The sequence below is a fragment of the Panulirus ornatus genome, chromosome 18 (genome assembly GCF_036320965.1).
Source record: "Panulirus ornatus isolate Po-2019 chromosome 18, ASM3632096v1, whole genome shotgun sequence".
Lineage (NCBI taxonomy): Eukaryota > Metazoa > Arthropoda > Malacostraca > Decapoda > Palinuridae > Panulirus > Panulirus ornatus.
The window spans coordinates 43335895-43362091 of record NC_092241.1 but is presented as its reverse complement, the minus strand read 5'-3'; the positions used below and the strand labels follow the sequence as shown (position 1 = coordinate 43362091).

The 26197-nt window shown below is 41.4% G+C and overlaps 1 protein-coding gene across 2 annotated transcripts in view; it reads left to right on the top strand.

The window, feature by feature from the left end:
- Positions 1-26197, top strand: part of TyrRS-m (Tyrosine--tRNA ligase, mitochondrial) — a 196533-nt gene that overhangs the window by 111314 nt on the left and 59022 nt on the right. For both annotated transcript variants that reach the window (XM_071673002.1, XM_071673004.1), the window contains exon 7: positions 2520-2656. In XM_071673002.1, the coding sequence (XP_071529103.1) occupies positions 2520-2656 (137 nt within the window). The remainder of the gene's footprint in view (positions 1-2519; positions 2657-26197) is intronic.

The window sequence follows — 26197 nt, the reverse complement described above, 5'->3', positions numbered from 1 at the left end:
AATATAAATATAGTATTAGAACGAGACAAGAATCAAATGCCTTGTTTCATCACGTTAAAAACTATGATCATTGTATTGACTGGAGTAATGCCATCTCAGTTATTAACTCTAACTCTATTACCAAGAGAAATATCATTGAATCTTTTATTATTAAATACATAAAGAATTATGATCTTAATATTAATGATGGTCTATACAAATTAGATAACTTTATTGTTGATAAAATTTGTAAAATGATAAGCTTTATGAACTCTCGTATGTTTTGGACAATCACATGTTTACCAAATGGCGTCCTAGGTTCGTCTCTTCGATGTATATCAACTGACTTATATTTCTCTCTTGTGTCTCCCCTGATGATGTGATTATTACATGAAAGTGTACTTGGGAACTTATCATGTTTCATTTTCCCCGTGGACTTAGAGGAACATATACTTGTGTATATTTCGTGTATATTTCTCTTTTTAAACCAGGTATTCCCAATCACCAATCTTTTTTCAGCACACAAGTCCACAAGCTCTTCACCATTCCCATTCATAATGCTGAATACCCCATGTGCTCTGTGTATGGCAGTAGAGGAGAGCAGTACTCGTAACACTGAAATGGTGAAGGCAGTCAATTTTCACCACTTGCTCTTTTTCCTTTTTCAGTATGTGTTTAGTTATAAGGCTAGAGAAGTGAAATATTGACTTTCTAAGAAAGAAAGTGCTGTTAGAGTACAGTAATTAATTTTTTACTCAAAGCACAATTTCTCTTACAGGTCTCACAGTACCTCTTATAATATCATACATGCTTAGTGGCAAATGCATTTAAGATACATACTTTTACCTAGAACAGGTGAAGTGGTTATGTTGACTGGTGGTATAAATTTATTTCACTTATCATTGTTTCTCAGTGTTTATGTGTGCTGCATTCAGTCATCAGCTGCATGTCGGTGAAGTGCTCATTTAGAAGTTTTCTTGAAGGAGTAAACATAGCATGCCAGTTCCTCAGTCCTTAAGACATTTTTTTAAAACCTTCTGGTTCATTAAGAGAGGAATCAAAGTATCTTGTCAGTGGTTTTTCCTTTTCTGGGTAAAGATCAGAGTTGCCCAGTCATTGAGTTCCTCTCAGAGAACATTGTCCTTCACCTTCTTGCTCAGTTCATAGACAAAGGCAGAAGTGTTATAACTGACAGTTTTTTTTTTACATCATTGAAACTCACTGAGAAATTAAAAGGAAAAGTGCCCAAGTCTTGTTGGCACAATCAATCAAGCCAAAATAGGAATCCTTGCTGTGCCCTGCATTACACCTCCAAGATCCTCAGACATAAGAGCTGTAGGAACCGTTTATTAAGGAAAACCAAGCTAGAACTTATTTTTGCTAAGCATGATGCATTTATCCTTCTTCATTGGAAATGGAAAGAAAAAAATCTCTGAGACAGCTTTTACAATTCAACCAAGTATGGCATCGATGTTTTGGATCAAATGGCGTGCTTATATGTCACAAAAGCAGGATCACGATGATGGTCATTGTAGGTATTCTATAACATTTTAGATCTTGCAACCATCAGTGCTAGAGTCCTCAATCAATCAAAATTTATTCTGTGGTTGGTGGAAGAACTCGGGGAAGGTCGTGTGAAACATATCAGGACATGGAGAATAATTGCAGGAATGGTTTTAGAAGAAGACAACACAGTGAAGATAGTGAAAGTTCCCCAGCAAAGTGAAAATAATGTATGTTAAGGGAATGAAACAATGGACATCTGTTTTGATGTAAAACAAAAAAGTGTGTGGCAAGTGTATTGATAAGGTTGTAAAATGTTGGATCTTCATCAGCTGAACCAAATGTTGAATGTTGAACACTTTTGGTAATTTCTCGTACATATTAATGTATTGTTAAGCATGATTGAAGTATTTTTTTCTCTGTTGAAACTAAAGAATGATTTGTAAAGAATGTCTTAGATAAGAATGATACAATAAGTAGTGGTATTTGAATTTGACAATGTTATAACAGAGAAGTTTTTTAAACTGTTACATTTATTTTAACTGAACTTGTTTTAACAGAAAAGTTTTTAAACTGTTACATTTGATTTCACTGAACTTGTTATAACAAAAGTTTTTTAAACTGTTACATTTGATTTCATTGAACTTGCAATTTTGAGTCTACTTTATCCTCTCTAGGTAGCAGTCATATTGACCATGACAGTCATTCTTGGGAAATAAGAGTAGCTCACTCTTATAGTGTTAAATAAGTAATAGGTACTATATGAGATCTGTGTTTTTGTCCTGCTATATGAAGAAATCTTAGGTACTCATAGGTTGGTAGATTGGCAGGTACTCTTTCTCTCTCAAAGCTGTTGTTAGCCTTCTTTTGGTGGACTGCTATTTAAAGAATAGTGGATAGTAGGTTGAGTGATCTTGGGTTTAGTATTAATACCTTGAGTGAACAATTGTTAAAACCAAGAATGTATCCTTCAAGCCTCTTTTGTATGAGTACAGTAATTTGATTTTTTTTTACATGAAGCTTACTTTCTCTGACAGGTCTCACAGTACCTCTTATAACCAATGAAAGTGGTGACAAGTTTGGAAAGTCTGCTGGGAATCCTGTATGGCTTGACAGTAATAAGACTTCTCCATTTGATTTTTACCAGTTTTTTGTAAGAGCAAAAGACTCAGAGGTTAGTGACTTTTAATGTTTTGTTTTATTCTTGTTCTTGGTCTGATATTGAGTGATATAGTAAGCATAAATGATGGTAGGAGTGATAGTAATTGTTTAAAGATTACTTATGTCTTTGATGATTTACACATTAGTTATTCTTAACCGAATGGTGGATCTAAGTTCCTTTTAACTGGATTGTAGATCAAAGATAATTGGTGAAATTTTGACATATTTTCATGAAGTTTTGAGAAAATATCATTGTTAATTACTGGTAAAGGACCATTAATTCATGCACACTTTACAGCAGTTGAAATGCACTAAATGTTATAGGACTTTCTAAGCAAGGAAGGTGGCTTTTCTTAAACAGTTAAGATGTAAAGTATTATTCACTAGACCTTCATATTTGAAATATCAACCGGAATTAGGTATTATGCATTTAGTAATTTATTTAAAAAAAAGGGGGTGACTGTGTTGTTCATTGGTTGGTAAGGTTATTTAATGTATGTATGACTCATGGTGAGGTGCCTGAGGATTGGCGGAATGCTTCCATAGTGCCATTTGATAAAGGCAAAGGGGATAAAGGTGAGTGCTCAAATTACAGAGGTATAAGTATGTTGAGTATTCCTGGGAAATTATATGGGAGAGTATTGATTGAGAGGGTGAAGGCATGTACAGAGCATCAGAATGGGGAAGAGCAGTGTGGTTTCAGAAGTGATAGGGGATGTATGGATCAGGTGTTTGCTTTGAAGAATGTATGTGAGAAATACTTAGAAAAGCAAATGGATTTGTATGTAGCATTTATGGATCTGGAGAAGGCATCTGATAAAGTTGATAGAGATGCTCTGTGGAAGGTATTAAGAATTTGTGGTTTGATAGAGTTGATAGAGATGCTCTGTGGAAGGTATTAAGAATATATGGTTTGGGAGGCAAGTTGCTAGAAGCAGTGAAAAGTTTTTATCGAGGATGTAAGGCATGTGTACAAGTAGGAAGAGAGAACAGTGATTGGTTCTCAGTGAATGTCGTTTTGCGGCAGGGGTGTGTGATGTCTCCATGGTTGTTTGATTTGTTTATGGATTGGGTTGTTAGGGAGGTAAATGCAAGAGTTTTGGAGAGAGGGGCAAGTATGCAGTCTGTTGTGGATGAGAGAACTTGGGAAGAGAGTCAGTTGTTGTTCACTGATGACACAGCGCTGGTGGCTGATTCGAGTGAGAAACTGTAGAAGCTGGTGATTGAGTTTGGTGAAGTATGTGAAAGAAGAAAACTGAGAGTAAATGTGAATAAGAGCAAGGTTATTAGGTTCAGTAGGGTTGAGGGACAAGTCAATTGGGAGGTAAGTTTGATTGGAGAAAAACTGGAGGAAGTGAAGTGTTTTAGATATCTGGGAGTGGATTTGGCAGCCGATGAAACCTTGGAAACAGAAGTGAGTCATAGGGTGGGGGAGGGGGCGAAAGTTCTGGGAGTGTTGAAAAATGTGTAGAAGGTAAGAATGTTATCTCAGAAAGCAAAAATAGGTATGTTTGAAGGAATAGTGGTTCCAACAATGTTATATGGTTGTGAGACATGGGCTATAGATAGAGTTGTGCAGAGGAGGGTGAATGTGCTGGAAATGAGATGTTTGAGGACAATATGTGGTGTGAGGTGGTTTGATCGAGTAAGTAATGAAAGGCTAAGAGAGATGTGTGGTAATAAAAAGAGTGTGGTTGAGAGAGCAGAAGAGGGTGTTTTGAACTTGGTTTGGTCACATGGAGAGAATGAGCGAGGAAAGATTGACAAAGAGGATATATGTGTCAGAGGTGGAGGGAACAAGGAGGAGTGGGAGACCAATTTGGAGGTGGAAAGATGGAGTGAATAAGATTTTGAGTGACTGGGGCCTGAACATGCAGGAGGGTGAAGCGCATGCAAGGAATAGAGGGAATTGGAATGATGTGGTATACCGGGGTAGACGTGCTGTCAATGGATTGAACCGGGGCACGTGAAGCGTCTGGAATAAACCATGGAAAGTTTTGTGGGGCCTGGATGTGGAAAGGGAGCTGTGGTTTCGGTGCATTATACATGACAGCTAGAGACTGAGTGTGAACGAATGTGGCCTTTGTTGTCTTTTCCTAGTGCTACCTTGCACACATGCGTGGGGAGGGGGCTGTCATTTCATGTGTGGCGGGGTGGTGACGGGAATGAATAAGGGCAGACAGTATGAATTATGTACATGTGTATAAATGTATATGTCTGTGTATGTAGCATTTATGGATCTGGAGAAGGCATATGATAGAGTTGATAGAGATGCTCTGTGGAAGGTATTAAGAATATATGGTGTGGGAGGCAAGTTGTTAGAAGCAGTGAAAAGTTTTTATCAAGGATGTAAGGCATGTGTGCGTGTAGGAAGAGAGGAAAGTGATTGGTTCTCAGTGAATGTAGGTTTGCGGCAGGGGTGTGTGATGTCTCCATGGTTGTTTAATTTGTTTATGGATGGGGTTGTTAGGGAGGTGAATGCAAGAGTTTTGGAAAGAGGGGCAAGTATGAAGTCTGTTGGGGATGAGAGAGCTTGGGAAGTGAGTCAGTTGTTGTTCGCTGATGATACAGCGCTGGTGGCTGATTCATGTGAGAAACTGCAGAAGCTGGTGACTGAGTTTGGTAAAGTGTGTGAAAGAAGAAAGTTAAGAGTAAATGTGAACAAGAGCAAGGTTATTAGGTACAGTAGGGTTGAGGGTCAAGTCAATTGGGAGGTGAGTTTGAATGGAGAAAAACTGGAGGAAGTGAAGTGTTTTAGATATCTGGGAGTGGATCTGGCAGCAGATGGAACCATGGAAGCGGAAGTGGATCATAGGGTGGGGGAGGGGGCGAAAATTCTGGGAGCCTTGAAGAATGTGTGGAAGTCGAGAACATTATCTCGGAAAGCAAAAATGGGTATGTTTGAAGGAATAGTGGTTCCAACAATGTTGTATGGTTGCGAGGCGTGGGCTATGGATAGAGTTGTGCACAGGAGGATGGATGTGCTGGAAATGAGATGTTTGAGGACAATGTGTGGTGTGAGGTGGTTTGATCGAGTAAGTAACGTAAGGGTAAGAGAGATGTGTGGAAATAAAAAGAGCGTGGTTGAGAGAGCAGAAGAGGGTGTTTTGAAATGGTTTGGGCACATGGAGAGAATGAGTGAGGAAAGATTGACCAAGAGGATATATGTGTCGGAGGTGGAGGGAACGAGGAGAAGAGGGAGACCAAATTGGAGGTGGAAAGATGGAGTGAAAAAGATTTTGTGTGATCGGGGCCTGAACATGCAGGAGGGTGAAAGGAGGGCAAGGAATAGAGTGAATTGGAGCGATGTGGTATACCGGGGTTGACGTGCTGTCAGTGGATTGAATCAAGGCATGTGAAGCGTCTTTGGTAAACCATGGAAAGCTGTGTAGGTATGTATATTTGCGTGTGTGGACGTATGTATATACATGTGTATGGGGGTGGGTTGGGCCATTTCTTTCGTCTGTTTCCTTGCGCTACCTCGCAAACGCGGGAGACAGCGACAAAGCAAAAAAAATGTATATATATGTATATGTTGAGATGTATAGGTATGTATATGTGCGTGTGTGGACGTGTATGTATATACATGTGTATGTGGGTTGGTTGGGCCATTCTTTCATCTGTTTCCTTGTGCTACCTCGCTAACACAGGAGACAGCGACAAAGTATAATAAATAAATGAAATATATAAATATGCATTTTATAATCTCATTATATCATGATTTCTTGAGGAAAAAGATTAAACTGACACCTTAGGTATGGCTTGGAATGGTTTATCCAAGCCTTCTGTAACTTTAGGTTTTAATCTTGCAGGCCCAGGACCCATTTTAAGGGATTCCTTCAATGCTCAGGAATTCACCCACATCCACTGGCTAAGACCATAGGTAGTGCAGTAATAGTGATGTTCTATTATTGTCTTGGCAAGTGCAGGACTGATAAGGAGTACTATTGGTGTTTGGTATTGTAATTGCAGAAGTTACATCTTGGGCATGAGGGGTCTTATGATATGCTGAATCAATATTTGTAATGTTAAAGAGATAGGTGGTGTCCAGAGCACAGATATGCAAGTATGACTCATGTTTGGAGAGTTCAGTTTTGAATGGATGTATGTGGTACAGTAGAGTGCAGCAGTAGGTTAGGGAGACAGTTGTTTAATGTTTGTTGGGTCATTTCATATGAATGTGTTTTGTCATTTTGTTTTTTCAAAGGATGTTTTTTTTATTACTGGGGGCTTCCCATTTCTGCAGGAAAGTTTATGGGAGGAATAAGAAGTTGCTTTGATGGGAAATACCAGTGCTATTGTATAGAATTGGTGTGGCATTATCAGACATGACCTGCTTGTGGTTATACTGTAAGTGAAAAGTCACCTTCAGTGATAATCTTAGAGTATAGTCTCATCAAAGAATTTCTCACCCCAAAGGAGTCGGTTCTTTCCATACTGTTGATTGTAGTGCATCCTTAAAATAGCAGGAGTTCCTGAAGAAGGGGTCCTGTGATTATATGATAATGATTGATGGGATTGGTGCCAAGCATCAAGCAAGTTGTCCCTCTCATACCCACATAGCATAGGTGTAGACCCAGTCTCTCCCCTATTAAAGTGCGCACAAACTTCACACAACACATCCAGGATGACTTCAGCCATCTATAACCCATTCTTACTCCCCTGTCATCCCATGTCAGTAGCTGTTAACAAAGCCTTTGATGCTGTTTGCAGCCATCCCCACAAAAACATTATTGACACCACACACCACAAAAATGACAAAGTAATAAATCAGTTTCATAGCTAGTGGACAAACCAGAGTCCTTCTTCAAGGTGTCTCCTCCAAAACCCTCAAACACAACAGTGGGGTTCCCAAGGAGCAGTTCTCTCTCTCCAGCCCTCTTCAGTCTCTTCCTGTGTGACATCCCATCACTTCCCCCAAGTTACACCTTGAAAGTCCTCTCATGTGCATATGATCTAAGAGTCACATCACAGCTTGCCTAAATACCTCCCATTCCTCGCTCACTCCCTGCACTTTATTTGCTCTCGCCTTTTGCCATTCTGCACACAGTCTCTCATGATATTTGTTCACACTAGTCTCCTTTCCAAGCTCACTTACCCTCACCACTTTCTCCACCCCAACATTGTCTCCTCCTTTTTGAAAACTTCTACACATCTTCACTGTCACCTCTCAGCTTATTTTAATCTAAAAGTCTCTCTTTTACACACCTGTCAATTGATATGTAATCTAATTATGCCTGTTGACCATCTCTCCTACTCATATATGTTTACTTGTGTATACTTCTCTTATGAAACCAAATATTCCCAATCGCCAGTCTTTTTTCATCACACAACTCCACAAGCTCTTCACCATTTCCACTCATACCTCTGAATACTCCATGCACACCAATTATACCCTCAACTACCACATTCCTTACCTTCACATTTAAATCACCCATCAATAATAATCAGTCTTTTGCACCAAAACTACTGACACTCACTCAATTACTCTTAAAACACTTGCCTCTCATGATCGTTCTTGTCATGGCCAGGTGCATAAGCTCCAGTAATCACCTCTCTCTCTCAATCCACTTTCAGTTTTATCCACATCAATCTAGAATTTGCTTTCTTGCATTCTGTCATGCACTCCCACAACTCCTGCTACAGGGGTAGTGCTACTCCTTCCTTATCCCTTTTCCTCTCACCAACCCCTGACTTTACTCCCAAAACATTTCCAAACCATTCTTCCCCTTTATCCCTAAGATGGTGAGAAAGAATTCGACCTCTGTATTCCCTGCTTGTCATAGAAGATGACTTAAAAGGGTAGGAGCAAGGAGCTGGAATTCCTCCCTTCCTGTTTTGATTTTCAAAAGAAGGAACAGAGTAGCGGGCCAAGTCAGGATTTTTCCCAAATAGGCTCAGTCATCTCATCTTGACAGTACCTCATTAGTGCAGGAAATGGTGAATATGTATGAAAAGAAAAAAAGGTACAAGGTGAAAAAGAGGATAAATACGAGTTGGGATGAGAGAGCATCATTAAATTTTAGATAGAATGAAAAGATGTTTTGGAAGGAGGTAAATAAAGTGCATAAGACAAGAGAACAAAACAGAACATTGGTGAAGGGAGCTAATGGGGAGGTAATACCAAGTAGCAGTGAAGTGAGAAGGAGATGGAGTGAGTATTTTAAAGGTTTGTTGAATGTATTTGATGATAGAATGGCAGATATTGGCTGTTTTGGTCGAGGTGGTGTACAAAGTGAGAGAGTCCAGGAGAATGGTTTTGTGAACACAGAAGAGGTTGTGAAAGCATTGCGGAAGATGAAAACTGGCAAGGTGGTGGGTTTGGATGGTATTGCAGTGGAATTTATTAAAAAAGGGAGTGACTGTGTTTTTGACTGGTTGGTAAGAATATTCAATGTATGTATGGTTCACGGTGAAGTGCCTAAGGATTGGCGGAATGCATATACAGTGCCATTGTACAAAGGCAAAAGGGATCAAGGTGAGTGCTCAAATTACAGAGGTATACGTTTGTTGAGTATTCCTGGGAAATTATATGGGAGGTTATTAATTGAGAGGGTCAAGGCATGTACAGATCATCAGACTGGGGAAGAGCAGTATGGTTTCAGAAGTGGTAGAGGATGTGTAGATCAGGTGTCTGCTTTGAAGAATGTGTGAGAAATACTTAGAAAAACAGATGGATTTGTATGTAGCATTTATGGATCTAGAGAAGGCATATGATAGAGTTGACAGAGATACCCTGTGGAAGGTATTACGTGTATATGGTGTGGGAGGTAAGTTGCTAGAAGCAAGCAGTGAAAAGATTTTATCAAATATGTAAGGCATGTGTACGAGTAGGAAGAGAGGAAAGTGATTGGTTTCCAGTGAATGTTGGTTTGCGGCAGGGGTGCTTGATGTCTCCATGGTTGTTTAATTTGTTTATGGATGGGGTTGTTCGGGAGGTGAATGCAAGAGTTTTGGAGAGAGGGGCAAGTATGCAGTCTTTTATGGATGAGAGGCTTGGGAAGTGAGTCAGTTGTTGTTTGCTGATGATACAGTACTGGTGGCTGATTCGGGTGAGAAACTGCAGAAGTTGGTGACTGAGTTTGGTAAAGTATGTGAAAGGAGAAAGTTGTGAGTAAATGTGAATAAGAGCAAGGTTATTAGGTTCAGTAGGGTTGAGGGACAAGATAGTTGGGAGGTAAGTTTGAATGGAGAAAAACTGGAGGAAGTGAAGTGTTTTAGATATCTGGGAGCGGATTTAGTAGCGGATGGAACCATAGAAGCAGAAGAGAGTCACAGGGTGGGGGAGGGGGCAAAGGTTTTGGGAACATTGAAGAATGTGTGGAAGGCGAGAACATTATCTTGGAGAGCAAAAATGGGTACGTTTGAAGGAATAGTGGTTCCAACAATGTTATGCGGTTACAAGGCATGGGCTATAGATAAGGTTGTGCAGAGGAGGGTAGATGTTTCGGAAATGAAACGTTTCAGAACAATAGGTGGTGTGAGGTGATTTGATCGAGTAAATAATGAAAGAGTAAGAGAGATATGTGGTAATGAAAAGAGTGTGGTTGAGAGAGCAGAAGGTGTATTTAAATGGTTTGGTCACATGGAGAGAATGAGTGAGGAAAAAAGTTGACAAAATGGTATGTGTCAGAGGTGGCAAAGGGTGGGGGTGAAAAAGATTTTGAGGGGGATCAGGGCCGAACATACAGGACGGGGGGGGCATGCAAGAAATAGAGTTAATTGGAACCCATATGGTAAAAATGGGGTCGACGTGCTTTCGATGGGTTGAACCCCCCATTGAAAAGCCTGGAGTGAAAACCCTGGAAAGTTTTGGGGGGCCTGCATGTGATAGGGAGCTGTGGGTTTTGGGGCATTACATGACAGGGGAGACGAGTGTTTAACAAAATTTTGGGCCCTTTTCGTCTTTTCCCCAGCGCTACCCTCTTTTGCACACAGAGGGGGGGGGGGGTGCTGTTTCATGTGTGGTGGGGTGGGCGATGGGGAAAGGATGAAGGCAAACAAGTATGAAATATGTACATGTGAAAAAATGTATGTTATATGTATGTATAAAGTATATATTTTCTTCTTTCTTTCAAAATATTTGCCATTTCCCGCGTTAGCGAGGTAGCATTAAGAACAGAGGACTGGGCCTTTGAGGGAATATCCTCACCTGGCCCCCTTCTCTGTTCCTTCTTTTGGAAAATCAAAAAAATAAAAAGAGAGGGGAGGATTTCCAGCCCCACGCTCCCTCCCCTTTTAGTCGCCTTCTACGACACGCAGGGAATACGTGGGAAGTATTCTTTCTCTCCTATCCCCAGGGATAATATGTATATATACGTTGAAATATATAGGAATGTATGTGTGTGTGTGTGTGTGTGTGTGGGCATTAATGTATATGCATGTGTATGTAGGTGGGTTGAGCCATTCTTTCGTCTGTTTCCTTGTACTACCTCACTAACTCGGGAGACAGCGACTAAGTATGATAAATGAATGAAGAAAAATATGTGAAGGCAGCATTTATGAATATGTACATGTGTATATATGTTCCTATGAGTCCACAGGGAAAATGAAACACGAAAAGTTCCTAAGTGCACTTTCGTGTAATAATCACATCATCAGGGGAGACACAAGAGGAATATAACAGTCAGTTGATATACATCGAAGAGACGAAGCTAGGACGCCATTTGGTAAACATGTGATTGTCCAAAACATACCAATGTGTATATATGTATTTGTCTGTGTGTATATATGTATCTGTACGTTGAAATGTATAGGTATGTAGATATGCGTGTGTGGGCATTTATGTATATACATGTGTATGTGGGTAGGTTGGGCCATTCTTTTGTCTGTTTCATTGTGCTACCTTGCTATCGTGGGGGACAACAACTAAGTTCAGTGAATAAATGAATACACCTAAGTCTCTTGAGTATTCTTGGGAAAATATATGAGAGGGTGTTGATTAAGAGGGTAAAGGCATGTACAAAACATCAGATTGGGGAGGAGCAGTGTGGTTTTAGAAGTGGTAGAGGATGTGTGGATCAGGTGTTTGCTTTAAAGAATATATTTGAGAAATACTTAGAAAAACAGATAGACTTGTATTTAGCATATATAGATCTGGAGAAGGCATATGATAGAGTTGACAGAGATGCCCTGTGGAAGGTATTACATGTATATGGTGTGGGAGGTAAGTTGCTGGAATCAGTGAAAAGTTTTTTGAGGATGTAAGGCATGTGTACGAGTAGGAAGAGAGGAAAGTGATTGGTTCCTAGTGAATGTCAGTTTGTGGCAGGGGTGCTTGATGTCTCCATGGTTGTTAAAATTGTGTATGGATGGGGTTGTTAGGGAGGTGAATGCATAAGTTTTAGAGAGAGGGGCAAGTATGCAGTCTTTTATGGATGAGAGGCTTGGGAAGTGAGTCAGTTGTTGTTTGCTGAAGATACAGTGCTGGTGGCTGATTCGGATGAGAAAATGCAGAAGCTGGTGACAAAGTTTGGTAAAAGTGTGTGAAAGAAGAAAGCTGAGAGTAAATGTGAATAAGAGCAAGGTCCTTTGGTTCAGTAGGGTTGAGGGACTAGTTAATTGGGAGGTAAGCATCTAGGGTAAACCATAGAAAGTTTTGTGGGGCCTAGATGTGGAAAGGGAGCTTCACATACCCTGGTTCAATCCATTGACAGCACATCGACCCCAGAATAATACATCATTCCAATTCACTCTACTCCTTGCACGCCTTTCGCCCTCCTGCATGTTCAGGCCCCGATCGCTCAAAATCTTTTTTCACTCCATCCTTCCACCTCCAATTTTTTTCCACTTCTCCTTGTTCCCTTCACCTCTGACACATATATCCTCTTTGTCAATCTTTCCTCACTCATTCTCTCCATGTGACCAAACCATTTCAATACACCCTCTTCTGCTCTCTCAACCACACTCTTTTTGTTACCACACATCTCTCTTACCCTTTCGTTACTTACTCGATCAAACCACCTCACACCACATTTTGTCCTCAAACATCTCATTTCCAACACATCCACCCTCCTCCACACTACCCTATTTAGAGCCCATGCCTCACAACCATATAACATTGTTAGACCCACTATTCATCAAACATACCCCATTTTTTGTTTCTATGATAATATTCTTGCCTTCCACATTTTTCAATGCTCCCAGAACTTTCGCGCTCCTAATCGAGCTCTAAAGACATCGACAGTACAAGTACGATCAGTCTCCCTCACTCCTGATCTACATACCTCCCCTCTCCACCCCTCCTAAGTAAATAAAAAATCTAAACTCTCTTACATGAGAAACCTAAATCGCTCTTACATCATATCCCCCGGACACTGTGACTCACTTCCGCTTCCGTGGTTCCATCCACTGCCAAATCCACTCCCAGATATCTGAAACACTTCACTTCCTTCAGTTTTTCTCCATTCAAACTTACTTCCCAATTAACATCCCTCAACCTTACTGTACCTAATAACCTTGCTCTTATTCACAAGAGTTTTAGAAAGAGGGCAAGTATACAGTCTGTTGTGGATGAGAGAGCTTGGGAAGTGAGTCAGTTGTTGTTTGCTGATGATACAGTACTGGTGGCTGATTCGGGTGAGAAACTGCAGAAGTTGGTGACTGAGTTTGGTAAAGTATGTGAAAGGAGAAAGTTGTGAGTAAATGTGAATAAGAGCAAGGTTATTAGGTTCAGTAGGGTTGAGGGACAAGATAATTGGGAGGTAAGTTTGAATGGAGAAAAACTGGAGGAAGTGAAGTGTTTTAGATATCTGGGAGCGGATTTAGTAGCGGATGGAACCATAGAAGCAGAAGAGAGTCACAGGGTGGGGGAGGGGGCAAAGGTTTTGGGAACATTGAAGAATGTGTGGAAGGCGAGAACATTATCTTGGAGAGCAAAAATGGGTACGTTTGAAGGAATAGTGGTTCCAACAATGTTATGCGGTTACAAGGCATGGGCTATAGATAAGGTTGTGCAGAGGAGGGTAGATGTTTCGGAAATGAAACGTTTCAGAACAATAGGTGGTGTGAGGTGATTTGATCGAGTAAATAATGAAAGAGTAAGAGAGATATGTGGTAATGAAAAGAGTGTGGTTGAGAGAGCAGAAGGTGTATTGAAATGGTTTGGTCACATGGAGAGAATGAGTGAGGAACAGTTGACAGGATGTATGTGTCAGAGGTGGCAGGATGGAGTGAAAAAGATTTTGAGTGATCAGGGCCTGAACATACAGGACGGGGAAAGGCATGCAAGAAATAGAGTTAATTGGAACGATATGGTATACTGGGGTCGACGTGCTGTCGATGGATTGAACCAGGATGTGAAAAGCCTGGAGTGAACCATGGAAAGTTTTGTGGGGCCTGCATGTGGATAGGGAGCTGTGGTTTTGGTGCATTACATGACAGCTAGAGACTGAGTGTGAACAAATGTGGCCTTTGCTGTCTTTTCCTAGCGCTACCTCTTGTGCACACAGAGGGGAGGGGGGGTGCTGTTTCATGTGTGGTGGGGTGGCGATGGGGATGGATGAAGGCAGCAAGTATGAATATGTACATGTGTATGTATGTATGTGTATATGTATGTATATGTATATATTTTCTTCTTTCTTTCAAAATATTTGCCATTTCCCGCGTTAGCGAGGTAGCATTAAGAACAGAGGACTGGGCCTTTGAGGGAATATCCTCACCTGGCCCCCTTCTCTGTTCCTTCTTTTGGAAAATCAAAAAAATAAAAAGAGAGGGGAGGATTTCCAGCCCCACGCTCCCTCCCCTTTTAGTCGCCTTCTACGACACGCAGGGAATACGTGGGAAGTATTCTTTCTCTCCTATCCCCAGGGATAATATGTATATATACGTTGAAATATATAGGAATGTATGTGTGTGTGTGTGTGTGTGTGTGGGCATTAATGTATATGCATGTGTATGTAGGTGGGTTGAGCCATTCTTTCGTCTGTTTCCTTGTACTACCTCACTAACTCGGGAGACAGCGACTAAGTATGATAAATGAATGAAGAAAAATATGTGAAGGCAGCATTTATGAATATGTACATGTGTATATATGTTCCTATGAGTCCACAGGGAAAATGAAACACGAAAAGTTCCTAAGTGCACTTTCGTGTAATAATCACATCATCAGGGGAGACACAAGAGGAATATAACAGTCAGTTGATATACATTGAAGAGACGAAGCTAGGACGCCATTTGGTAAACATGTGATTGTCCAAAACATACCAGTGTGTATATATGTATTTGTCTGTGTGTATATATGTATCTGTACGTTGAAATGTATAGGTATGTAGATATGCGTGTGTGGGCATTTATGTATATACATGTGTATGTGGGTAGGTTGGGCCATTCTTTTGTCTGTTTCATTGTGCTACCTTGCTATCGTGGGGGACAACAACTAAGTTCAGTGAATAAATGAATACACCTAAGTCTCTTGAGTATTCTTGGGAAAATATATGAGAGGGTGTTGATTAAGAGGGTAAAGGCATGTACAAAACATCAGATTGGGGAGGAGCAGTGTGGTTTTAGAAGTGGTAGAGGATGTGTGGATCAGGTGTTTGCTTTAAAGAATATATTTGAGAAATACTTAGAAAAACAGATAGACTTGTATTTAGCATATATAGATCTGGAGAAGGCATATGATAGAGTTGACAGAGATGCCCTGTGGAAGGTATTACATGTATATGGTGTGGGAGGTAAGTTGCTGGAATCAGTGAAAAGTTTTTTGAGGATGTAAGGCATGTGTACAAGTAGTAAGAGAGGAAAGTGATTGGTTCCTAGTGAATGTCAGTTTGTGGCAGGGGTGCTTGATGTCTCCATGGTTGTTAAAATTGTGTATGGATGGGGTTGTTAGGGAGGTGAATGCATAAGTTTTAGAGAGAGGGGCAAGTATGCCGTCTGTTTTGGATGAGAGGGCTTGGGAAGTGAGTCAGTTGTTGTTTGCTGAAGATACAGTGCTGGTGGCTGATTCGGATGAGAAAATGCAGAAGCTGGTGACAAAGTTTGGTAAAGTGTGTGAAAGAAGAAAGCTGAGAGTAAATGTGAATAAGAGCAAGGTCCTTTGGTTCAGTAGGGTTGAGGGACTAGTTAATTGGGAGGTAAGCATCTAGGGTAAACCATAGAAAGTTTTGTGGGGCCTAGATGTGGAAAGGGAGCTTCACATACCCTGGTTCAATCCATTGACAGCACATCGACCCCAGAATAATACATCATTCCAATTCACTCTACTCCTTGCACGCCTTTCGCCCTCCTGCATGTTCAGGCCCCGATCGCTCAAAATCTTTTTCACTCCATCCTTCCACCTCCAATTTTTTCTCCCACTTCTCCTTGTTCCCTTCACCTCTGACACATATATCCTCTTTGTCAATCTTTCCTCACTCATTCTCTCCATGTGACCAAACCATTTCAATACACCCTCTTCTGCTCTCTCAACCACACTCTTTTTGTTACCACACATCTCTCTTACCCTTTCGTTACTTACTCGATCAAACCACCTCACACCACATTTTGTCCTCAAACATCTCATTTCCAACACATCCACCCTCCTCCACACTACCCTATTTAGAGCCCATGCCTCACAACCATATAACATTGTTAGAACCACTATTCCTTCAAACATACCCATTTTTGCTTTCTAAGATAATATTCTTGCCTTCCACATTTTTCAATGCTCCCAGAACTTTCGCGCCCCTCCCCGACACTGTGACTCACTTCCGCTTCCGTGGTTCCATCCACTGCCAAATCCACTCCCAGATATCTGAAACACTTCACTTCCTTCAGTTTTTCTCCATTCAAACTTACTTCCCAATTAACATCCCTCAACCTTACTGTACCTAATAACCTTGCTCTTATTCACAAGAGTTTTAGAAAGAGGGGCAAGTATACAGTCTGTTGTGGATGAGAGAGCTTGGGAAGTGAGTCAGTTGTTGTTCGCTGATGATACAGCGCTGGTGGCTGATTCGGATGAGAAACTGCAGAAGCTGGTGACTGAGATTGGTAAAGTGTGTGAAAGAAGAAAGCTGAGAGTAAATGTGAATAAGAGCAAGGTTATTAGGTACAGTAGGGTTGAGGGACAAGTCAATTGGGAGGTGAGTTTGAATGGAGAAAAACTGGAGGAAGTGAAGTGTTTTAGACATCTGGGAGTGGATTTGGCAGCCGATGGAACCATGGAAGTTGAAGTGAATGATAGGGTTGTGGAGGGGGCGAAAGTTCTGGGAGCGTTGAATAATGTGTGGAAGTCGAGAACATTATATCCGAAAGCAAAAATGGGTATGTTTGAAGGAATAGTGGTTCCAACAATATTATATGGTTGCGGGGCATGGACTATGGATAGAGTTGTGTGGAAGAGGGTGGATGTGCTGGAAATCAGATGTTTTAGGACAATATGTGGTGTGAGGTGGTTTGATCGAGTAAGTAATAATAGGGTAAAAGAGATATGTGGTAATAAAAAGAGTGTGGTTCAGAGAGCAGAAGAGGGTGTTTTGAAATGGTTTGGTCACATGGAGAGAATGAGTGAGGAAAGATTGACCAAGAGGATATATGTGTCAGAGGTGGAGGGAACGAGGAGAAGTGGGAGACCAAATTGGAAGTGGAAAGATGGAGTGAAAAAGATTTTGAGTGATCGGGGCCTGAACATGTAGGAAGGTGAAAGGCGTGCAAGGAATAGAGTGAATTGGAATGATGTGTTATACCGAGGTCGACATGCTGTCAATGGATTGAACCAGGGCATGTGGTGAAGCGTCTGGGGTAAACCATGGAAAGTTCTGTGGGGCCTGGATGTGGAAAGGGAGCTGTGGTTTCGGGGCATTATTACATGACAGCTAGAGACTGACTGTGAACGAAAGTGGCCTTTGTTGTCTTTTCGTAGCGCTAACTCACACACATTTGGGGGGAGGGGTGGTTATTTTCATGTGTGGCAGGGTGGCGATGGGAATGAATAAAGGCAGACAGTATGATTTATGTGCATATGTATATATGTATATGTCTGTGAGTGTATATATATGTATACGTTGAGATGTATAGGTATGTATATTTGTGTGTGTGGATGTGTATGTATATACATGTGTGTGTGGGTGGGTTGGGCAATTCTTTCGTCTGTTTCTTTGCGCTACCTTGCTAATGTGGGAGACAGCGACAAAGCAAAATAAATGAAATGAATAAACAGATATATATAAAGTATATATACATAAGTATATGTATACATATATATACATAAGTATACGTATGTAAGTAGGAGAGATGGCCAGAGAGCGTTATTGGATTACGTGTTAATTGACAGGCGCGCGAAAGAGAGACTTTTGGATGTTAATGTGCTGAGAGGTGCAACTGGAGGGATGTCTGATCATTATCTTGTGGAGGCTAAGGTGAAGATTTGTATGGGTTTTCAGAAAGGAAGAGTGAATTTTGGGGTGAAGAGGGTGGTGAGAGTAAGTGAGCTTGGGCAGGAGACTTGTGTGAGGAAGTACCAGGAGAGACTGAGTACAGAATGGAAAAAGGTGAGAACAATGGAAGTAAGGGGAGTGTGGGAGGAATGGGATGTATTTAGGGAATCAGTGATGGATTGCGCAAAAGATGCTTGTGGCATGAGAAGAGTGGGAGGTGGGTTGATTAGAAAGGGTAGTGAGTGGTGGGATGAAGAAGTAAGATTATTAGTGAAAGAGAAGAGAGAGGCATTTGGACGATTTTTGCAGGGAAAAAATGCAACTGAGTGGGAGATGTATAAAAGAAAGAGACAGAAGGTCAAGAGAAAGGTGCAAGAGTTGAAAAAGAGGGCAAATGAGAGATGGGGTGAGAGAGTATCATTAAATTTTAGGGAGAATAATAAGATGTTCTGGAAGGAGGTAAATAAAGTGCGTAAGACAAGGGAGCAAATGGGAACTTCAGTGAAGGGCACAAATGGGGAGGTGATAACAAGTAGTGGTGATGTGAGAAGGAGATGGAGTGAGTATTTTGAAGGTTCGTTGAATGTGTTTGATGATAGAGTGGCAGATATAGGGTGTTTTGGTCGAGGTGGTGTGCAAAGTGAGAGGGTTAGGGAAAATGATTTGGTAAACAGAGAAGAGGTAGTAAAAGCTTTGCGGAAGATGAAAGCCGGCAAGGCAGCAGGTTTGGATGGTATTGCAGTGGAATTTATTAAAAAAGGGGGTGACTGTATTATTGACTGGTTGGTAAGGTTATTTAATGTATGTATGACTCATGGTGAGGTGCCTGAGGATTGGCGGAATGCATGCATAGTGCCATTGTACAAAGGCAAAGGGGAAAAGAGTGAGTGCTCAAATTTCAGAGGTATAAGTTTGTTGAGTATTCCTGGTAAATTATATGGGAGGGTATTGATTGAGAGGGTGAAGGCATGTACAGAGCATCAAATTAGGGAAGAGCAGTGTGGTTTCAGAAGTAGGTAGAGGATGTGTGGATCAGCTGTTTGCTTTGAAGAATGTATGTGAGAAATACTTAGAAAAGCAAATGGATTTGTATGTAGCATTTATGGATCTGGAGAAGGCATATGATAGAGTTGATAGAGATGCTCTGTGGAAGGTATTAAGAATATATGGTGTGGGAGGCAAGTTGTTAGAAGCAGTGAAAAGTTTTTATCGAGGATGTACGGCATGTGTACGTGTAGGAAGAGAGGAAAGTGATTAGTTCTCAGTGAATGTAGGTTTGCAACAGGGGTGTGTGATGTCTCCATGGTTGTTTAATTTGTTTATGGATGGGATTTTTAGGGAGGTGAAGGCAAGAGTTTTGGAAAGAGGGGCAAGTATGCATTGTGTTGTGCATGAGAGAGCTTGGGAAGTGAGTTAGTTGTTGTCCGCTGATGATACCGTGCTGGTGGCTGATTCGTGTGAGAAACTGCAGAAGCTGGTGACTGAGTTTGATAAAGTGTGTGAAAGAAGAAAGCTGAGAGTAAATGTGAATAAGAGCAAGGTTATTAGGTACAGTAGGGTTGAGGGACAAGTCAATTGGGAGGTAAGTTTGAATGGAGAAAAACTGGAGGAAGTGAAGTGTTTTAGATAACTGGGAGTGGATTTGGCAGCGGATGGAACCATGGAAGCAGAAGTGAATCGTAGGGTTGGGAAGGGGGCAAAAGTTCTGGAAGTTTTGAAGAATGTGTGGAAGTCGAGAACACTATCTCGGAAAGCAAAATTGGGTATGTTTGAAGGAATAGTGGTTCCAACAGTGTTATATGGTTGCGAGGCATGGGCTATGGATAGAGTTGTGTGGAGGAGGGTGGATGTGCTGGAAATGAGATGTTTGAGGACAATATGTGGTGTGAGGTGGTTTGATCGAGTAAGTAATAATAGGGTAAGAGAGATGTATGGTAATAAAAAGAGTGTGGTTGAGAGAGCAGAAGAGAGTGTTTTGAATTGGTTTGGTCACATGGAGAGAGTGAGTGAGGAAAGATTGACCAAGAGGATATATTTGTCAGAGGTGGAGGGAACGAGAGAAGTGGGAAACCAAATTGGAGGTGGAAAGATGGAGTGAAAAAGATTTTGAGTGATTGGGGCCTGAACATGCAGGAGGGTGAAAGGCATGAAAGGAATAGAGTGAATTGGAATGATGTGGTATACCGGGGTCAACGTGCTGTCAATGGATTGATCCAGGGCATGTGAAGCGTCTGGGGTAAACCATGGAAAGTTCTGTAGGGCCTGGATGTGGAAAGGGAGGTGTGGTTTTGGTGCATTATTACATGACAGCTAGAGACTGAGTGTGAACGAATGTGGCCTTTGTTGTCTTTTCCTAGTGCTACCTCGCTGACATGAGGGGGAAAGGGGTTGTTATTTCATGTGTGGCGGGGTGGCAATGGGAATGAATAAAGGCAGACAGTATGAATTATGTACATGTGTATAAATGTATATGTCTGTGCATTTATATATATGTATACATTGAGATGTATAGGTATGTATATTTGCGTGTGTCGACGTGTATGTATAAACATGTGTATGTGGGTGGGTTGGGCCAATCTTTCGTCTGTTTCCTTGCACTACCTCGCTAACGCCGGAGACAGCAACAAAGCAAAATAAATGGTAAAGTGGACTGGAGCAGGGGCTAGAAACCCTCCCCTCCTTGTATTTTAACTTTCTAAAAGGGGAAACAGAAGAAGGAGTCATGCAGGGAGTGCTCACCCTCCTCGAAGGCTCAGACTGGGGTGTCTAAATGTGTGTGGATGAGAAAAAAGGAGAGATAGGTAGTATGTTTGAGGAAAGGAAGCTTGATGTTTTAGCTCTGAGTGAAACGAAGCTCTAGGGTAAAGGGGAAGAGTGATTTGGGAATGTCTTAGGAGTAAAGTCAGGGGTTGATGAGAGGACAAGAGCAAAGGAAAGAGTAGCACTACTCCTGAAGTAGGAGTTGTGGGAGTATTTGATAGAGTGTAAGAAAGTAAATTCTAGATTGATAAGGTTAAACTGAAAGTGGATGGAGAAAGATGGGTGATTATTAGTGCCTATGCACTTGGTCATGAGAAAAAAGATCATGGGAGGCAAGTGTTTTAGGAGCAGCTGAGTGAGTTTGTTAGCAACTTTGATGCACAAGACCGGGTTATAGTGATGGGTGCTTTGAATGCAAAGGTGAGTAATGTGGCAGTTGAGGGTATAATTGGTGTACATGGGTGTTCAGTGTTGTAAATGGAAATGGTGAAGAGCTTGTAGATTTGTGTGCTGAAAAAGGACTGGTGATTGGGAATACCTGGTTTGAAAAGAGAGATACACATAAGTATACGTATATAAGTAGGAGAGATGGCCAGAGAGCATTGTTGGATTATGTGTTAATTGATAGGAACGTGAAAGTGATACTTTTGGATGTTAATGTGCTGAGAGGGGAAACTGAAGGGATGTCCGATCATTATCTTCTGGAGGCGAAGGTGAAGATATGTAGATTTTTCACAAAAAAAAGAATGTTGGAGTAAGTGAGCTCGGAAAGGATACTTGAGTGAGAAAGTACCAGGAGAGACTGAGCGCAGAATAGAAAAAGGTGAGGGCAAATGATGTAAGGAGAATTGGGGAAGAATAGGATGTACTTAGGGAAGCAGTGATGGCTTGCACGAAACATCCTTGTGGCATGAAAAAGGTGGGAGGTAGGAAGATTAGAGAGGGTAGTGAGTGGTGGGATGAAGAAGTAAGACTGTTAGTGAAAAAGAAGAGAGAGGCATTTGACAATATTTGCAGGGAAATAGTGCAAATGAGTGTCAGATGTATGAAAGAAAAAGGCAGGAGGTCAAGAGAAAGGTGCAAGAGGTGAAAAAGAGGGCAAATGAAAGTTGGAGTGAGAGAGTATCATTAAATTTTAGGGAGAATAAAAAGATGTTTTGGAAGGAGGTATATAAAGCACGTAAGACAAGAAAACAAATGGGAACATCAGTGAAGGGGGCAAATGGGGAAGTAATAACAAGTAGTGGTGAAGTGAGAGGGAGATGGATTGAGTATTTTGAAGGTTTGTTGAATGTGTTTGATGATAGAGTGGCAGATATAGGGTGTTTTGGTCGAGGTGGTGTGCGAAATAAGAGGGGTCAGGGAAAATGATTTGGTAAACAGAAAAGAGGTAGTGAAAGCCAGTAAGGTGGTGGGTTTGGATGGTATTGCAGTGGAATTTATTAAAAAAAGGGGATGACTGTGTTGTTGACTGGTTGGTAATGATATTCAAGGTATGAATGGCTCATGGTGAAGTGCCTGAGGATTGGCAGAATAAGTGCATAGTGCCTTGTACGAAGGCAAAGGGGATAAAGGTGAGTGTTCAAATTACAGAGGTATAAGTTTGTTGAGTATACCTGGGAAATTATATGGGAGGGTATTGATTGAGAGGGTAAAGGCATGTACAGAGCATCAGATTGGGGAAGAGCACTGTGGTTTCAGAAGTAGTAGAGGATGTGTGGTTCAGGCATTTGCTTTCAAGAATCTATTGACTTATATTTCTCTCTTCTGTCTCCCCAGATGATGTGATTATTACATGAAAGTGCACTTGGGAACTTATCGTGTTTCATTTTCCCTGTAGACTCATAGGAATATATTTATTTTTATTTATTATACTTTGTCATTATCTCCCGCTTTAGTGAGATAGCGCAAGGAAAAGCGCAAGGAAACAGACAGAAGAATGGCCAAACCCACCCACATACACATGTATATACATACACATCCACACACGCACATATACATACCTATACATCTCAATGTATACATATATATACACACACAGACATATACATAAATACACATGTACATAATTCATACTATCTGCCCTTATTCATACCTGTCGCCACCACGCCACAAACGAAATAACCCCCTCCCTGCTTGTGCGCAAGGTAGTGCTAGGAAAAGACAACAACAAAGACCACATTCATTCAAACTCAGTCTCTACCTGTCATGTATAATGCACCAAAACCACAGCTCCCTTTCCACATCCAGGCCCCACAGAACTTTCCATGGTTTACCCCAGACGCTTCACATGCCCTGGTTCAATCCATTGACAGCACATTGACCCCGGTGTACCATATTGTTCGAAATCACTATATTTCTTGCACGCCTTTCACCCTCCTGTATGTTCAGGCCCCGATCACTCAAAATCTCTTTCACTTCATCTTTCCACCTCCAATTTAGTTTCCCACTTCTTCTCGTTCCCTCTACCTCTGCCACACATATCCTCTTTGTCAATCTTTCGTCACTCATTCTCTCCATGTGACCAAACCATTTCAAAACACCCTCTTCTGCTCTCTCAACCACACTCTTTTTATTAACACACATCTCTCTTACCCTATTATTACTTACTCGATCAATCCACCTCAAACTACATATTGTCCTCAAACATCTCATTTCCAGCACATCCTACTTACTCTGCACAACTATATCTATAGCCCACGCCTCGCAACCATATATCATTGTTAGAACCACCATTCCTTCAAACATACCCATTTTTGCTTTCCAAGATAACGTTCTTGCCTTCCACACATTCTTCAATGCTCCCAGAATTTTCGCCCCCTCCCCCACCCTATGATTCACTTCCGCTTCCATGGTTCCATCTGCTGCCTAATCCAGTCCCAGATATCTAAAACACTTCACTTCCTCCAGTTTTCCTCCATTCAAACTTACCTCTCAATTGACTTGTCCCTCAACCCTACTGTACCTAATAACTTTGCTCTTATTCACATTTACTCTCAGCTTTCTTCTTTCACACACTTTACCAAACTCAGTCACCAGCTTCTGCAGTTTCTCACATGAATCAGACACCAGCGCTGTATCATCAGCGAACAACTGACTCACTTCCCAAGCTCTCTCATGCACAACAGACTGCATACTTGCCCCTCTTTCCAGAACTCTTGCATTCACCTCCCTAACAACTCCATCCTTAAACAAATTAAAAAACCATGGAGAACCAATCACTTTCCTCTCTTCCTACACGTACACATGCCTTACATCCTCTATAAAAACTTTTCACTGCTTCTAACAACTTGCATCCCACACCATGTATTCTTAATACCTTCCACAGAGCATCTCTATCAACTCAATCATATGCCTACTCCAGATCCATAAATGCTACATACAAATCCATTTGCTTTTCTAGGTATTTCTCACATACATTCTTCAAAGCAAACACCTGATCCACACATCCTCTACCACTTCTGAAACCACACTGCTCTTCCCCAATCTGATGCTCTGTACATGCCTTCACCCTCTCAATCAATGCCCTCCCATATAATTTACCAGCCATACTCAACAAACTTATACCTCTGTAATTTGAGCACTCACTCTTATCCCCTTTGCCTTTGTACAATGGCACTATGCAAGCATTCCGCCAATCCTCAGGCACCTCACCATGAGTCATACATATATTAACTAATCTTACCAACTAGTCAACAATAGTCACCCCCTTTTTTAATAAATTCCACTGCAATACCATCCAAACCCGCTGCCTTGTTGGCTTTCATCTTCCGCAAAGCTTTTGCTACCTCATCTCTGTTTACCAAATCATTCTCCCTAATCCTCTCACTTTGCTCACCACCTCGACCAAAACACCCTACATCTGCCCTCTATCATCAGACATATTCAACAAACCTTCAAAATACTCACTCCATCTCCTTCTCACATCACCACTACTTGTTATCACCTCCCCATTAGCCCCCTTCACTGATGTTCCCATTTGTTCCCTTGTCTTACGCACTTTATTTACGTCCTCCCAAAACATCATTCTATTCTCCTTAAAGATCAATGATACTCTCTCACCCCAACTCTCATTTGCCCTCCTTTTCACCTCTTGCACCTTTCTCTTGACCTCCTGCCTCTTTCTTTTATACATCTCCCACTCATTTGCATTATTTCCCTCCAAAAATTGTCCAAATTCCTCTCTCTTCTCTTTCATCAATATTCTTACTTCTTCATCCCATCGCTCACTACCCTTTCTAATCTGCCCAACTCCCATGCTTCTCATTCTACAAGCATCTATTGCACAAGCCATCACTACTTCCCTAAATACATCCTATTCCTCCCCCACTCCCCTTATGTCCTTTCTTCTCACCTTTTTTCATTCTGTACTCAGTCTCTCTTGGTACTTCCTCACACAAGTCTCCTTCCCAAGCTCAGTTACTCTCACCACTCTCTTCACCCCAACATTCTCTCTTCTTTCCTGAAAACCTCTACAAATCTTCACCTTCACCTCCACAAGATAATTATCAGACATTCCTCCAGTTTCACCTCCCAGCACATTAACATCCAAAAGTCTCTCTCGCATGCCTGTCAATTAACAGGTAATCCAATAATGCTCTCTGGCCATCTCTCTTACTTACGTATACTTATGTATATCTCTCTTTTTAAACCAGGTATTCCCAATTACCAGTCCTTTTTCAGCACATAAATCTACAAGCTCTTCACAATTTCCATTTACAACACTGAACACCTCATGTACACATATTATTCCCTCAACTGCCACATTACCCACCTTTAAATTCAAATCACCCATCACTATAATCCAGTCTCTTGCATCAAAACTACTAACACACTCATTCATCTGCTCCCATACCACTTGCCTCTCATGATCTTTCTTCTCATGCCCAGGTGCATATGCACCAATAATCACCCATCTTTCTCCATCCACTTTCAGTTTTACCCATATCACTCTAGAGTTTACTATCTTACACTCTATCACGTACTCCCACCACTCCTGTTTCAGGAGTAGTGCTACTCCTTCCCTTGCCCTTGTCCTCTCAGTAACCCCTGACTTTACTCCCAAGACATTCCCAAACCACTCTTCCCCTTTATCCTTGAGCTTCGTTTCACTCAGAGCCAAAACATCCAGGTTCCTTTCCTGAAACATACTACCTATCTCTCCTTTTTTCTCATCTCATCTTCCCCTTTACCCTTGAGCTTTGTTTCTCTCAGAGCCAAAATATCCAGGTTCCTTTCCTCAAACATACTACCTATCTCGCCTTTTTTCTCATCTTGGTTACATCCACACCCATTTAGACACCCCAATCTGAGCCTTCGAGGAGGATGAGCACTCCCCGCTTGACTCCTTCTCCTGTTTCCCCCTTTAGAAAGTTAAAATACAAGGAGGGGAGGGTTTCCAGCCCCTTGCTTCCATCCTGTTTAGTCACCTTCTA